This window comes from Oryzias melastigma, linkage group LG21, assembly GCF_002922805.2.
Source record: "Oryzias melastigma strain HK-1 linkage group LG21, ASM292280v2, whole genome shotgun sequence".
Classification (NCBI taxonomy): domain Eukaryota; kingdom Metazoa; phylum Chordata; class Actinopteri; order Beloniformes; family Adrianichthyidae; genus Oryzias; species Oryzias melastigma.
In genome coordinates this window covers 22592944-22609747 of record NC_050532.1, presented here as the reverse complement: position 1 = coordinate 22609747, position 16804 = coordinate 22592944, and the positions used below count along the sequence as shown (strand labels likewise).

Genomic DNA, 16804 nt, shown 5'->3' with positions numbered 1-16804 from the left:
TTTTTTAAAACTTTAAAACCGTAACTTTTTAACATCATTATGATATATACCACTATTTGTGATAGTGCAAGTGTGAATGCTGTAAGCTGAATTTGGCTGCTGAAGCTGATAGCTGAATTCACAGAAACTAATTGCTCAAAATGCTGAAGCTGATAGCCAGCTGACATGTTAGCTTAATTAGCCAAATTAGCCTAAAAAAAAAAAACCTAGGTTAGCCAAAACAGCTAGCATGTAGCTAAAAAAAGTAGTTAAACTTCAAAATAGCCTATAAAAGTCGAAATTAGCCAAGACAGCTGACATGTAAATATTAGCTAAACTCCAAAACAGCCTAAAAACCTTTTAAAAAAGCCTAAATTAGCCAAAACAGCTAGCATGTAACTGAAATATTAGCTAAACTCCAAAATAACCTAAAAAAATGTTAGTCAATGCTAAAATAGTCCAAAAAGCTAGCAGAATGCCGATTTTGAATACTTTAAAAACAAAACTTTTTAGCATAATTGTGAATAAGAAAAAGGCAAAAATATTATTTTAGAATAAATCAACTTAAACCTTAAATAACTTTCAATATTTTACTCTCCTTAAAAATGTATTTTGTCAAAATTATACAAGTTAGAAATGGGCGCAAGATAACATCGGGCCATTAATAATAATAATAATCATCATCATTCTGCTGTTTGTAATAGAAAAACTAAGATCTTTAAAACCTTCATCTTGGAAGCTTTTAACTCCAAATCTGGAGCGTTTTTGTTGCATAAAAGGAATATCTGAAAATCAACTGTTAATGCAACTCAATTTGGTTGCAAAACCAAATGAGGTTTCTGCAGTGAAAATGATTCCTCTCCAGTGGAAAACACTTCCCAGCAGTGGGTGTTCTGGAAAACTGACCTCAGCATCAGCCATGGGTTGCCAAGAGGGATTAGAAAAAACTTCACCGAGCATGTTCCACGTTCATGACAGGAACATTTCAGGTAATACAAGGTTCACATGAGGAAGTCTCGTCTTTCCAGACAGATTACAGGAAAGTCTGTTCAACAAAGCACAGTGGTGGAAGGGCAATGATCTGGACTTGATTTAAAGTCACAGCTTGCAGTATTTATAATTAGATTTTTGAAGGAAATGTGAGACCATCTGTCCGACAGCTAAAGCTTGGAAAATTAGGTCATAGAGTAAGACAATGATCTGTAGTTCTGCAGCAAATGTAGATTTACCACAAAAGTAAAGACCGTAGTATTTGGTAGCACATTTGTTCCAAACAACAAGGCAGTCCGGTGATTTAAAGTGCTGGAAAATCAATTTACTTCCTTTTCGAAAATACACTTTGTAGAAAATTAATGTGTCAATTAACAGCAAGATTTAGGCTATGCCGATAAAAAAAATATGTCAAGTTTTCTCTGCCAAGAAAGAAAAAAAAAAGATTATTTTAAAATGACCTAGTTTAGGGGTCTACAACCTTTAACACCAACTGGACTTGATTTTTACAGACCAAAACCCAGCGAGAGTCCCACTTTACTGTTTGGAAAAATCCACTTTTATGTTTCTGAGACAATGAAGCCATTTGTTTATTAAGGGTAGCTTTGAAACATATACACAAATTGGATAATAAAAGTCTTATATGATTCTATATTTAACTATGCTTAGTCCCTTAATGCCTGTAGTCTCAAATATGTGACAAATCACTTCAGCTCCAAAATTACCTAAATGTGGCGTCTACTTAAAAGCAAAAACACAGGCTATTTATTTATTTATTTATTTATGTATTAAAGCTTGTAAATGAAACCATGTGACTAAAGATCATTTTAGTGATTGGTCAGTAGTTATGCAGAGGCATTCTGTGATTAAAAATGCAATTTTAAGCTTAATTTTCTTTATATATGTCCTCTATCATTATTCAAATGATACAAAAACGTGTTAAAAAACACAATTTTCCTCAGAGTTTAAAGAAAACCTCCTTCCACATTATGGCACAAAGAAGACCCTTTCAGATCAAGGACTTCATATGTTTTTAAAACTAATAATATATCCAGTGTTGCATGGGAACTGCTGAAGATGTATTCTTGTTTCTGCGTAGGATTAAAAAAATGTTTTTTTTTTTAATTCTTGGGTTAAAAAAAAACTTTCCTCCAAGGTCAAGCAGACGTGCGTAAACACTTACATCTGTGTTTTCTCCTCTCCTGGCGCTGACGTCAGTCTACAGTACGCACTTTCTAACCTTGGCTGCAAAACAATATCTTAGCTCTGATGTTGTTGCTATAAACGGCGTTCACATTTCCATGCTTTCTCCAAACGAGTGCACGCTTGCTGGACAACACTGGCTGTTGTTCATTGTTCATTCATTCATTCATACGTGCGCAGGGCTTCATGTGTTTGGCTTGGTACAGTCTCATTCTTCAGCCCACTCTCTCCTTCTCTGCCATTCCCCGAGGGGCTCGTTGACCACAAGTTCACAACTCAGATTGAGCTACACACTGGTTTCATTCAGACTTGAGGTGGCGCTTCTCTGAACCGCGTTTGTGCCTCTTTACGTCACCAGCAGACACTGAGGAGCTCTCTCTCTCCTGACTGAATGTGATTGTTTCTCTATGGAGTTATGAAATCTCACCACCAACACGGAAAATGGTCCAATCTGATGAGTGCAAACTCATCCAGCTACTGAGAATGTAACGATTCTTTGTGAATCGGTGAAAAATCGATTCAAACTGGTCAACATGTTCATCGGTACAGGAAATAAAAAAAAAATCGGTTTGTTTATGGTGCCTAAATTTAGAAAAATGCAGAGCAGATGCCAATTATTTATGTAGGCTTGCTGTGAGTGTGTGTACGCGCCTGTGAGTGTGTGCAGCTGTAAGTGTGCTCGCCTTTGAGGATGTGCACGCCTGTCAGTGTGCGCACCTGTGAGTGTGCGCCTGTGAATGTGTGCGGGCATGTGGAGGTGCGCCCGCCTGTCAGTGTGTGCCTGTATGAATATCTGTATGTGCGCGCCTGTGAGTGTGTGTGCGCGCGCCTGTCAGTATGCGCCTGTACCTACGTCTGTGTGTGTGCGCGCCTGTGAGTGTGTGCACCTGTGAATGTGTGCACGCCTGTGAATGTCTGCATGACTGTAAGTTTGCGCTCCTGTGAGTGTGCGCCTGTACGCACATCGGTGCGTGCGCCTGTAAGTGTGCGCGGCTGTGAGTGTGTGTGCCTGTAAGTGTGCGCGCCTTTGAGGATGCGCGCGCCTGTCAGTGTGTGCCTGTACGCACGTATGTGTGTGCGCACCTGTGAGTGTGCGCGCTTGTGTGTGTGTCCGTGCCTCTGAGTATGCGCGCGCCTGTACACACGTCTGTGTGTGCGCGCCTGTGAGCTCTTCTGAGTGTTTGTGAGCCTGTGAGTGTGTATGTGCGCCTGTGTGCTTGGGCGCGCGCCGGTGTGTAGGCCTGTGTGTTTGTGCGTGCTTGTTTCAGTGTGCGCACCTTTGAGTGTGCGCGTAGTGGACTGGCTGCATATTCTTCATCTGCGCACCCGTCCTGGGAAATTCTTGCAGCTCCTTTGGATTTAAAACTTTTACATATTCAGTCTCTCCAGGACTTTGCGATATTGCGATCGCAACTATTAACGCAAATTTCATCGCAGCTTTACTGCGACTTTGACCAATCTCCCGTGACAACAGCTTCGCGACTGTTTCCCTTCTGACATTTTCCCGGAGCCGTGCTCTTGTTTTATGAACTCTCTTTACCCATCTCTGCGAGCTGCACCTGAACGGTCATTTGCGCCGAGTGCACGCTCAGCGGCTGGGTTTGGGTTGCGCCGAGAGGGTCCGTCACGTGGATTATTTCAATTTTACTGTTTATTTGTATTGAATCCTTTCTGTTAGTAGGAAAACACAGTTTGATGTTAGGGGCTAAAAGAAAACATATTTGGCCTTAAAATACTTTTAATTCATTGTGTTGAGAAAAAAATCAGAACAAATCCAAATTGTGACTTTTAAACCGTGAATCGAATCGCAGCTTGACTGAATCGTCACACCCCTCGCCGTGACTGTTGTGGCGGACGCTCCGACTGTGTTGCTCTCGCTGGAGGGACCAAAATAGCCCACTGAACAAACAGATTCATCTACGCAAGTTTGCTTGCAGGTAACTATGGAAACACCTTCAGGGTAGTTCTGTTTTTTTCATATTTGCAGTAAAAACTAAATAAATTGAGATTGATATATGAGATAAATGACGCAGTACCCTGAGCTGCACCGCCGTCGTGATCGGTCCACATCGCTCCAACCGCTGCACAAAAGAACTCGAACCTTTTTTCTTTAGAATCTGAAAAGAGACAAAAAAGTATTATCACTCTTTTAACCTTTTAAACACAAAACATTTAACATATTGTTACTTTTCAACTGTTTACACGATAATTCCAGCAGGTTTTTTTCAAAATCTGCTGGAATTATCGTTAAAACGGTTGATAAATTACAGTAAATCAAAGAACAAAAACACTGGAGCTCCGGTGTTAAAGGGTTAAAATCCAAATAAAGACATTTACCGAGCTATAGTGTCGTATTTACAGCCCTTTACAGGAGGATTACCTAATGTTACCGTATAAGGCCGCTGGAGCCGACCAGCGAGGTGAAAGGGGGCCCTTATGCAAGTCTTTACTCTAGATGGAAAATGTGCCACAGAAAGAGCAGCCCAGACCTCCTGGAGGTTACACAACTGTGAGCTCCACACAAAAACAGCCCTGTATCTCATCAAACATAAAAGTAGATAAAAGGAGAGGATCTTAAAAGTGTGTGCGCATTCCTGAAAGGTTTTTATCTCATGCATGGCTGCACAAACTGATCCATTTCCCAGAGGTTTATAAATAGACCTGTGATAGGAAGAGGCTTAAATTAGACTTTTTTTTTTCCATGAATACGGATTTTTTCCATTTAAAGAAAAATGTGAATGTTCATTAACACTGGTGCTTTACCTTTGAAAGATCGTGGTACCTCCAGGGGTGTTGTGGGCCGGATGCAGTGGTACTGATGAGGGAGGCGAGGGGCATCTTGTGGAGCAGCATCGCAGCTTTAGGGCCTCGGAGGTCCGAGTGGCCCGGCGCTGACGGCACCAGAGAACCGGTGTGAGTCAGCTTGGACTGGAAGAGCTGCTGCAGTAACACGCTTTCGCTGGCTATGGGGCGCCGAGAGGACGCAGAAAACACGGGTGAGAAAAGCCAAAAAAAGGATGTAAATAATAATCATTCAGACAACAAACGTGATTCATTTTGTAAAAGAACAAGAGATAATAAAGGAAAGAAAGGCTGATTTATTAAATAATTATTTTAAAATCATTTTTTCTTCAGTTTTGTGTGTTGTTTTTCTGTCAGTTTTAGCAAACAAATAAATAAATTACGACGGAGTATTAGGGCCACTTTATAAAGAAAATTTTATTTTAAATCTCTTACAATTACAAGAGTAAAGTCCTCTATTTATGACTTTAAAAGTCATAGGCTAAATTTATGACTTTTAATCTTATAAATTTATGAGATTAAAGTCGTAAATACACGAGAAAAAACTTGAAATATTTCTTTTTTTCATACTTTTTTTAATACTCCGTCGCGATAAATTCATTAAAATGTCTGTATACATCTCGAGAAAAATAATCTGTCCGACCAATAAGGATGCATCTATACCAGGGCTCTAACGATTGAATTGAATGTCATTTCTGTTTAGATGTTTAACATGCCAAACAACTGAGAAACTTCAATTTTCTAGCAGAAATTCTGTAGAAATGTTCTTTACATTTTTGTTTTTACTTAATAGTCAAATAAAAGACTTTATTTTGGCAAATTACGCTAAAGTGATTAAAGGTTTGAATAGATGCAGTTTAAAAGGATTTGTCCATTCTTAGATTCTTAGAGATGACAATAACAAGCTAGATTTATTCTATATGTTTTTACTTTTATTTAAATTCTACTAAAATGTTAGGAAAACATCACATTCGACTGTCTTGCATTTGTGACAAGAGCTGCAGCAGCAGGAGGATCTTTTTATGCTGTAAGTACCATGGATATGAACACAAAGTATCACTTACAATCATTGACTGTATACGAGAACTGGACTGAATGACCGAAACCCCCCGGCGTGTCAAACAGGAAGCAGGAAGTACCCACTGGTTTTTAAACATGTTCTTTATAATCCTACTTTTTTTATTATGTTTTTTCTGTAATGCAAGTTATTCAAGTTATAAATTGGCCAATCAGATGCCTCGGTAAAAGTGGGTGGTCTCTTAGGGCTGGGTTGATAAAATCGATAATTCCATCAGAGCTCAATAATCGATCCATAAAAGTAAAGATCGATCTAACACATAATGCTGAAGTCTGCTAGCTTGATGCTAACGTATAATGGGATTTCCCATAGGACGGCTAACGCTTGGGCGACCTAAACATACATTGCTGACTAATTGAACATCTTTATAAACTCATAGATATGAATTTCCAAACTCTTTTAAGGAAATATTTTTAAAGTAACCATTTGTGGCCAAAAAACTCGTTTTTTGCTCATACTTTCTTCTTCTTCTGGAATCAGATGTACTGCTATAGTGCGATCGCCACCTAGTGGCCAAACTGAAACGCCCTCCAGGAGAGGCAGAACAATTATTGGAGCTTTTTCTGTTCGAGAGTCCATGTAACACTGTTTGGTATTAACAATCGCATTCGAATTTCGCTACTACAAAACAAGCTACTCCTGATTGGTGAGACAGGTTGCCATAGAAACAATGACTCAGACTGACTCGGACCAATCACTGTCGTCTAGCTCCGAAAATGGCGACTTCCTTTTCATTGAGTGAGCCATTTACTATGTGTATGTGTGATGTCACACTCGCTCAATCCAGTTCTCATGTACTGTCAGTGCTCACAATTAACCTCCAGTATCAGAAACATTTTTTAAAAAAATCCTCTTTTGATAAAAACACAGAAAAAACCCAAAACATCACAAATGAATCAGGTTTTATGAGGGGCTGTGTGCTTCCATTTGTCACTCACGGGGATAATAGCCAAGCTGGAGTGAAGGGCTAGCTTTTACAACTTTAGCCTCATCATGGAAATTATAGCAATTAGGCTGCTGGACCCGAGGCTAGACTGGCAGCCTCACAAAAAGTGTCTGTGTCCTACGAGCCGCGACAGCCCACATCTGGCAGCTTCTGTGCACACAGACGGTGCCGGCTGCAGTTTTGGATGAAACACTCGCAACAACAACCGCACCGAGACAAAGACTGTGTTTGTGCTCTGCTTTCTATTTTTTATTTTTTCTTGAATAAGTCTGAGTGAGCTCTGACGCCACAGTGAGCCCAAACACACGCCGCGCTCTGGATACTTACACTTCATTGTAAACAGCAGATTCTGAGGAAGAGAGTCCTTGTTTTTCGCCAGCGATCCCGTCAGGTCATATGACACCTGGTGCAAAAAAACAAACCGCACACATAACTTCAGTGAAATGACACTCATTAGAACTCAGAATAGACACATCACATGTTTCCAATGGTTTGTAATATAGTTGGAAAAAATAAAGATATATTTTTACACTTACGCAGAATTGTTTTTTTATTTTCATATTTGCTAATATATATATATTTTTTAATTATGATTCTTGTAGAGAAGCCGGAAAAACGATCATTACTTCACCATTATAGTCACAATGTGTTACTATGATTGTGTCATTTATACGAAAACAGGAACGACTTTGGATGGAAAGTTAAGTTTAAAGTAGAATAAAAAATAGTTTTTTTTAGATAAACATTTTTCAATAAAATCTATAAATGTCTGTCAAAAACACCTCAACAAAATGATGATCCCCCATCAAAATCTTGCAAAAGTCTGTTCTTTAAAACTTGAATTTTGTGACAAGAAAATAGATAAAAGAAAAAAAGAATTACACACTGATACAAGTAAATCAAATCTCTTTTACATATGTGTATCGTAATCATTTCAACATTTTAAGCTTTTTTAAACTTAAATTAAATTCATCACTCAATCCATTCCATTAGGAAAAACTCTTTCATGTCTATAGATTTAAATGTAATAAAAGAAGGAATTTTTACACTCCATTTTGCAGATATAAAGATGTTTAAGATCCTCTTTGATGAAAATCATATTTTTAATATGTTCTTTTGGTATTTTCTCATGATAGAAGACATTTCTAAAGAAAATTAAGCTTAAAAATAGGATTTCTGAGTAATTCTTTGTTCAAATTATTGTAAATCAGGAGCAGAAAAAATAAATGCATTTAGAAAATAGTTTATTTACTATGTAGAAAGTACACTAAGTGACTCAAGATCCCTCCCTGCTATGAGGTCTCAGCAATAGTGAGGGGAAGGGGGGTCGGGGTTGCTTTGCAACAACTCAGAGGCAAATTTCTAATGAACTCCTGCTGCTCTGCAGAGACTATGTCCTAGAAAACTAAACTGTTTTTTTTTTTCGTTTTATCTCCTGTGCAAAAACAAAGAATTCTAACCAGACACAACATTGCAACAACTTGATACAACTCAAACATGTACAGTTTGCTAAAATTCTGCTGCTGGTACTAAAATTACATTAGTTTTTGGGTGAAAACATGATAAATCTACTTTTTTTAGTTAAAGCTTCTTTGAAAGCCAAAAACTGAACTCATGAGTCAGATTTCACAAATTCTGATGAAAATTCATCCACTTACAAGCTTGTTTGAGAGCTTTCCCTGTTGGCATCTTGACATTATAAAAAAAAACATGCGCTTTTATGAAGGACCAGCACAGTAAACTCATGTTGGAACATCAATAAAGTCACTTCACAGCAGAAAAATAACAATAACTTCATTGTTTTCAATCCGCCTCAACCTGGAAGCAAAAAGCTGCAGCTCGGTTGTAATAAGACGTTTCTGGAGCTTTTTGTTGTTCTTTTATCTTGAACTGGTTTGAGAGTTCTCTCATTTCTAGTATTAAGTCATTTTCCTCATAATAAATTCTAATTTTTCCCCTTTTTTCTACTTTTTATGAAACATAAAGATAACCGTATAAAAATACTCTCTGGAAACCGAAGCAAGCCTCCGTTCTTTTTCTTCCAGAGCCGTCGAGCTGCAGAAAGGTTGTTGTGACCCCGCGTCTCGCTGCTGCCACGATAATGGAGCCATGTTTTTGTCAAAGCGAGGCAGAATGAGTGCAACTGGCGCTTTGGCTTTCAAACATCTGCATCTATCAAACTGCCAGTATGAAAGCACATTTTTAGTGCATTTGGGAAAAAAAACTTTACAAGTGGTTTTGTTTAGTTTTCTGCACTTTTTTTTGAAGACAATCTGGAAAGATTGTACTTTTTAGACTAACTTAGAGTCCAATAAGAAAAAATAATATAGAAAAGAGATTGGTTTCATTTTTAAACCTTAAAAGATGAAAAAATGGGAATCTGATCACAGAAAATGGCTTCCTTCAGGACCTTCTGAATTCATCCATATTCTCACCCCTCCAATGAAAATCCCTTTTTGTTTGTGAGGCATTTTTCTTATGAAAGAGAATACATTTAATAAGAAATCCAGTTTCCAAATATTTCTCCTTTTAAATCTGTCAAACTGTCTTGGACAGACTCTGTTTGAATGAAAGATCTTCTTTCCATCCATGCACTAAACCCTCATCTGGTCCAGCTAGAGTGTCGAGTTCAGGTTCTGGAGAAGAGAAGATGACATCTTCCCATTGTCACTTTAATACAGACAGACCTGCGCCGCGTAGTGGCTGACAACGAAGGCGGGGCCCTGGTCTTTTGGAGGGGGGTTGCCGTTCCCGTCCTTGGTGGTGATGGAGAGCCCGCATTGAGGAGCGGCGTCCAGCTGCGCCGACAGCCTCTTGAACAGGGTCTGCTCGGCGGGCCGTAAGCTCTGGCTCTCCTCATCCAGCACACACAGCAGTCCCTGGGGCTTCTGCAGCAAACAGATGCGCACGTGTTATTTATGTTGGTCATATTTACACACCTAACCATACATTATTCCTCGTGACGCTTCTATTGATCCACAAAGGCCGGAGCTTTCCGTCCAATATAACGTAGATTCAATCTGTTTCTGTGTTTGATCTGATTTTGATAACTTAATAATAATTTTACAGCTTAATTTAAAGTGATTTTTGTTCACTTCTGTTGGTCAAACCCTGCTGTACCTGCAGAAAGAAGTCCACGACGGCGGGGTGGTTGCCGGGGGAGCGGGGCATCTCCATGGAAATGCCCTCCTGAATGCACTCCGCCTGCTCCTGCTGGAACAGCACCTCGGAGACGTGCTGCCTCAGCCGCTCGTTGGTCATGTTCACGCACAGCTGGAATGAGCACAGCACACGGTAAACACACTCCGGCACGCACGCCGGAGCTCCTCCGAGACGCACTGTTGAATGTTTTTACAGCAAACAAAGCCGCAATCTCAAACACAACCTGCAGCGGCACCGATAGATTAGTCAATGAGGCGGAAATGAACTGACTACTCATGTGATGCCTGCGATGTCAAACTAGCCGTTAACAGGAAACAACGTGTGGACACTGTCAACAGCAGCCAGGATTTCTGTTACTTGTGTTTCGTAAAGGAAGAAAACCAAAAAAACTCAAAAGAAAGCACACATTTTCTCCATTATGATGATTTTCAGATTATCCAAAACACAAAAATGTCAAAACTTCAATATTTTTTGATGATTACATGTATATTTTGACCTGGAAAACAGAGTTTAAGAACTACCTCTGTATACATATCATTAAACAATCACTTATTTTGTAAAAACAAAGTAAAAATGTTCAAAATTATAACATCAAATTAACATAGTCGACATAGCAATAATATGAAACAGAAATGCTGATACTCGGCTGTAAATGTGTTAATCTTTACACTAAAATCTAATTTTTTACATTAGAGTCAAACTGGCTCTGAAACCAGCCTCTAGTGGTGTTTCGAGGAACTGCAACATCTGATTCTTGGTATGCATCAAGTTCAGACGGAAGACGGGGGCTGTGGAGCCAAATCAGGGCCATAAATATTTGAAACCCAAATAAAATATTGGTTTTTGGCCAAAAAAACTGTAAAATGTCCAAAACTTTTTGCTATTCTTAAATAAACTTAATTATTTTCAGCTTCAAATGTTCAATTTCAAAACTTGTTCTTCAGTTTTAAATATTTTATTCACTTTCAAGTCTTTTTTTTCAAATTTGAAAATTTCAATTTCAAAACTTTTGGCCCTGTCGTGGCACCAAGGGGGCGGGGCTAACCAGGAAGGACCAATCAAAGTCGATGAGGGTGGTCACTTCTGTCCCAATGTATTCGCTGACTCTGAAAACTTGGATTAAAAAAAAGAGTTAAAAGTGAAAAAAAAAAGTTTTAAACTTAACATTTTGACTTTGAAACCTAAAAAATTGAACATTTGAAGCTGAAAATAATTAATTGCTCAAACACCAATATTTTTTTTCAATTTGTTTTATTTGTGTTTCAAATATTTATGGGCTCGATTTGGCTCCATAGGGGGTTTGGTTCAATACTCCGAGGTACAATTAAGAAAGGGAAAGCAGTTGTGTTAAATGAAGCTGAAACCTGGTGTGATCAAGGCTGGAGACACAACAGAAAAACAACATAACCCGAGGCGTGCGTGGAATCAACAGATTTATCCTAGTCAGAGTAGATTAAGCTACTCAACAACCCTCCTGAAACCTAAAGCTCGATTTTCCAGCAGTCAATTTTCAGATTTTTTGTAAGTTCTGGGCTCCTTCATAAACATAAAGTAAGAAAAATCAAGAAAATAACTAAATAAAATATATATTTTTTAAATGGAATCATTTTTTCTCTGTGATGCCCTCCAGTTTAAGCAGAACATCACTAATATTTTGTAGTAAGTAACTGATGCTCATCATTCAGTTTCATAACGTCCTCCTGCTGGATACAGTTTGACCATGAAGCTACAGTAAATGATTGGCATGAAAATACCAAAAACAGTTGCAAGGTCAGACAAAACGATTAATTTATTCTATTGTTGCATTTTGTTTACATCGCCTGCATTTTCATTTATCGAATTTAATGTCAAAGTCGGGTATGATGTCACACTTGTAACACAGATGATGCAATAGATGCAATCTGGCAAAAACAACTGCTGAGAGGAAGAAGTAAACATGTAAGAGGAACTCAACTGAATATTTTCTCCCTTATGGTGACTTTTACTGGAGGTGTAAGAAAATATCGATTCAGTGAAATATCGCGATACTTGTATCCATTTAAAATGCTTATTTTCTCAACCATAAGATATAGAAAATGACTGGTGAAGACACATTTAATCCCTGTGGGTTTTTTTTCTGCTTTCTGAAAAATATTTTGTTGTGAAAATCAGACAATGTTGAGTGTTGAAAAAATATTTCTTAAATTACCAAAAGAAAAGTTGAAACCACTAAATGTACTCGGTTAAAAGCAGCTTGTATATGAATCAGGTGCAGTGCGTATTGTTCTAATGAATAAAATGCATGTTGCAATTATATATGTGAAAGGGGCATTAATATTTAGATAAAGTTTAATCTAAGACACAATTTAAATATATATATATATATATATTCGGTTACTGAATTTGGATGTGACTTCGTTTCGTGACACACGTGATCTAAGTCAAGGGGTGGGCAGACTACAACCAGGTGGACGTATGTGGCCCATTAAACTGTTTAATCTGGCTCGCTAAACACTAAGAGAATATATTGATAATCCATATTAATTTTGCAATTTGTAATATCAATCTGTAGTTTTGATGTTTTCCCTTATTTTAGTTATACAGTTATTTCAGATTTGTCTTGTGTTGGAAGTTCGTGTCGTGTTTTCTCACGTTTAAAGTGCGTGTTTTTTGAGTCAGACCAGGCAGACCTAGGCGGCCGCCTTTGGTGCCATCTGCTAGAGGGGCACAAAATCACAATGATTATATATTATTATTATTATTATTATTTTTATTTTTATTATTATTATTTTTTTTTTTTTACAGTTTGACACACCACTCATTTAATGTTCAAATAAAAAATGAATTACTGAAAAAAAAAATAAATAACTCAAAAGTTTGATGTAAATAACAACTGCATTAGTCCTCCTCCCTTCCTGAAGGGAGGAGGACTAATGCAGTTGAAATACCCCTACTTTGCTCCTAAGTATTACCTGAAAGGTGACGCAGTTGGTTAGCGTGCCTTCTTAAAGATAAAAAATTGCCGGGTTTGTTTTTCAATTGGTGCAATTGGCAATAATATATGAACAAATTTTTAAATAAAGAAGCATGTTTTTTTGTCCAGATTCCATGTCGTTTATTACTCATATGATGTCGCTCACCAAAACACTTCAAGCCTCTGATCCGACCCATCTGTCAAGCTATAGAACCCTTTGTGGCCCACCATGATGTAAAGGATGGACCCTAGGACAATCTGAAACAAGTAGGACAGTGGTCTGCAAGGACTTGATCCCTAGAGTGGAATTATCTCTGAATGTAATGTAGTTTTCCAATTTGTCTGTAATGTATGTTTTGGGTCGGATACACAGCAGACTATGTGATAATTGCAAATACTTTAAACCGTGTTTTTAGACTTTTTAGATATTTTACCAGGTTTGAAACTTCTTTGACCTTTCCAAGTTTTCTCTCAAGTACAGAACAGATTTTTTTGTCACATTAAGAGCTAAAATGAATAAAAATGAATTAAATTTTATTAACATAGCCCAATTTCACAAAAGAAAAGCCCAATTGGCCTTTATGACGATAATTGTTCAGAAGCAAAAGGTTGGTCATAAAATATAAACAAAAAAAGGAGATAAACTCGATTTGAGCCTCATAAAAACCTCAAATTTAATTGTAATGTTTGGTTCTATTTTTAAGAATGTTATGTTGTTATTTTAAAATTCAATAAGAAGTTAAACTGGCATTGTCTTGGGAACAACATTTTAGATTCAACTTCTGAGAATAATTTATAGTTTTAGATTTAATGAGGATTTATTTAGATGAACCAACTTCTAGTAAAATTGTATTTTATTTTTTTCCACATATGGTTTCTAAAATGAGTCATTTCGCCACTTTTATTTAAAATAAAAACAATTAGGTCCAATAAACTCAAAAAGTACAAAAAGTTTTCTTAGAATTAGCAAATATGACTTATATTATGGCTCTATAACATTTAATATGAAGTAATTCTATCTAACAATTAGCTTTTTTAACTTCTTTTTCTTTCTTTTTTAATTGAATTCCTTATTTCCAGGTTTTCACATCTTATAAGATTTCCTGTGAGGTACGATTTTTTGATTTTTTTTCTCTTAATTTAGTGTTCTTTTTCTTTTTGCAGTGCAGAAACAATTGTGACATCTAGTACAGAAGTCTGCAACCTGAGGCTCCACAGCCACATGTGGGTCTTTTACCCCTCCATTGTGGCTCTTTGGTTAAAGACAAAAAAAGTTTTAATTAAAAAAAATAACTGTAAAGTAAATAATAAGTAAAATAAAACATTAAAATAAACTAAATCAAAATTTATTCAACATTTTGGGAACTACAGAAAATAAATTTGAGGTCAGTCAGCACCAGAATTCCTACTTAAGGTGTAACAGATTATAAAGGTGGATTCTGTGGGTGACTTTTGTTAAAAAAAAAAAATCACTTAATTAGCTCTGATTTAACTTAATTTTGAATTTCTGGCTGAGATGTACCACAAACTGTAAAGTTATTTTTAATCACTGCTGACATTTCACTACTTCCTACTAATTTGTTGTGTTGGGATGGTACAGACTGTCTTTTATTTTGAAAGGGAGCCATGTGAACCTCTGTCAGAAGTTATAAACCATTTTATTTTTTGAAAAAAAAAATATATATATCTTTCAGTTATGCAAAAAAACCTGTTACACATCAGCATTTGAAAACAAAGAAAGAACAGTCCAGAATGTCTCTCATTCTGATCGTTTTAAGAAGAAACTTCTTTGGAATAAATGAAATAAAGATCCCGGACCCTCGAGCCGTTACAGCTCTGTCTCAGAGGTGATTTGAAACCATTAATGAAGATCACTGTTTTTGTGCTCATGTAATTGTCACAACACGACTATGACCCACATTTCTCTTCTAAGTAATTGATGACTTAATGTTTCACGTCGCAGCCAGCTATAGTTCTATTTTTTTCTTTTTTTTGCAACACATCTTTTCTATTGTTTTTCTGCCAGTCTGCTCCATTAAAAGCTTAGTCCCTGCAGGTGGTTGATTGAGTTAGCTCATTAGCAAAGTGCTGAGCAGGTACGACACAACCAGACAAACATGGCTCTAATTAACAGGTGATAATAACCCTGATTGTGCTGCGTATGTGAAGCGTCCTGGTGTGTGTGTTTGTGTGCAAGTGTCCTCCGGTGTACAAACAAGTCGCTGCACCTGTGCATCCACTAGAAGACTAGAAAATATCTTGTGTCTGACAGTTTCTCTCCTTCTGGTGACCCTTTTTTAGCTTTCTGCTTCAGAGCTGAAGGCTAAAGGTTACACAACCTGTGACTTCAACCTCCAGATCAGTAAGCCACTTATCTCAGTGACACACTGACCACACTCACACACACTCACACGAGCTAAGACAAACACACACTCTGCCCTTAATAAAAGCTGGCAGAAACCAGCAGCTCCACAGGGAGGAAGTGTAGGCTTTGAACAGCAGAAATAAGCACTTATCCTCTTTAGCACTATGAATTACACACATTCTTACATGGTCGTCTGCCTAATCCCTGCTGGTTTTACAATGGATTAGACTATTAAAAGTGCATGTTTGCTGACTATCAGTTGGCAGATTTACAGCTTGTAACACGTGATCTGAACATCTATACTGTGTTCTGAAAATGATGCATTATCATACGATCGAAGTGACAGACTAGACTGTTTATTTCTGCGTTTAAATTTCAACAAACTCTACTTAAAACTCTAAAAGTTATTGATGTCTGTCAGTTTATAGAAAATCTACTGAGAAAAAAAAGTCTGAAATAATCAATACTGTGTGTTGTTACACACAAATATGTTCAAATAAGTTTTGATATTCCAAAATTTAAAATAAATCTACCAACTTCAAACAAAGAAAGTGTTAACATAGCAAAGGACAGAATTAATGCAATTTGCTGAATGGATATAATAAATATTATATTGTATAAAGTTACAAAAACAAATACATAAACTTATAGTTTGACTTCTATGTATTAATAAAGATATTATTCTGATGTTTTAGCAACAGTCCACCTAAGTCAAAAGATTTTTTGCAAGAAAGTTACAAATCTTTAAATGCGTATTAGATTATTACATTATTGCTAGTGTTTAGCAAACTACTACAAGCTGTTAAGCTTTTTTCTCTATTTATGTCTCTTTACAATTTGATATTATTTAAACCGACTCACACTTGAAAGGCTAATTTGTTGTGGCTAAAGATAGTAGCATACCAACTTCTAATACTGCATATATTTTTATATTTTTTTTACAGCTCATCTCAACTTTTTTTACTTTGGCTTTAAATGACACCTTAAGGTTGTGTGATTGCTTTATTTCAAGCAACCAAAACACACCAAAAAAATAAGGCAAACAAAAGAAATGTATATCTATACAGATATATCAAACTTAGTTGGGATATTTAGTCATGAACTGTGTCAGCACTCTGTCTCCCCCTCTGGTCACTGAAGGGAACTGTCTGCAGAGGACTGAAGACACTACATCTCCCAGCAACCCCAGCGCACACTCCCCAGAGGCCGCTCAGCTGACACTCATTGCCAATCACCCAGAGGACACTTAATGACTGCAGAGAGCCTCACTCAGTGTGAAATATTGTTTGTGCCACCCTGGAGCTGGGGCCCGTTTCAAGAAGCAGG

The 16804-nt window shown here is 37.2% G+C and overlaps 1 protein-coding gene across 8 annotated transcripts in view; it reads right to left on the bottom strand.

Moving 5' to 3' along the window:
- The window catches only part of myo16 (myosin XVI), a 133625-nt gene that overhangs the window by 30416 nt on the left and 86405 nt on the right, over positions 1–16804 (bottom strand). For all 8 annotated transcript variants that reach the window (XR_002920804.2, XR_002920803.2, XM_024287205.2 and 5 more), the window contains exons 22-26: positions 10119–10271; positions 9686–9886; positions 7326–7401; positions 4936–5135; positions 4209–4289 (exon numbers count right to left, since the gene is read on the bottom strand). Coding sequence is in view for 6 of the 8 variants with exons in the window: in XM_024287205.2 (XP_024142973.2) it covers positions 4209–4289; positions 4936–5135; positions 7326–7401; positions 9686–9886; positions 10119–10271 (711 nt within the window). In the remaining 2 variants the exon portion in view is untranslated. The remainder of the gene's footprint in view (positions 1–4208; positions 4290–4935; positions 5136–7325; positions 7402–9685; positions 9887–10118; positions 10272–16804) is intronic.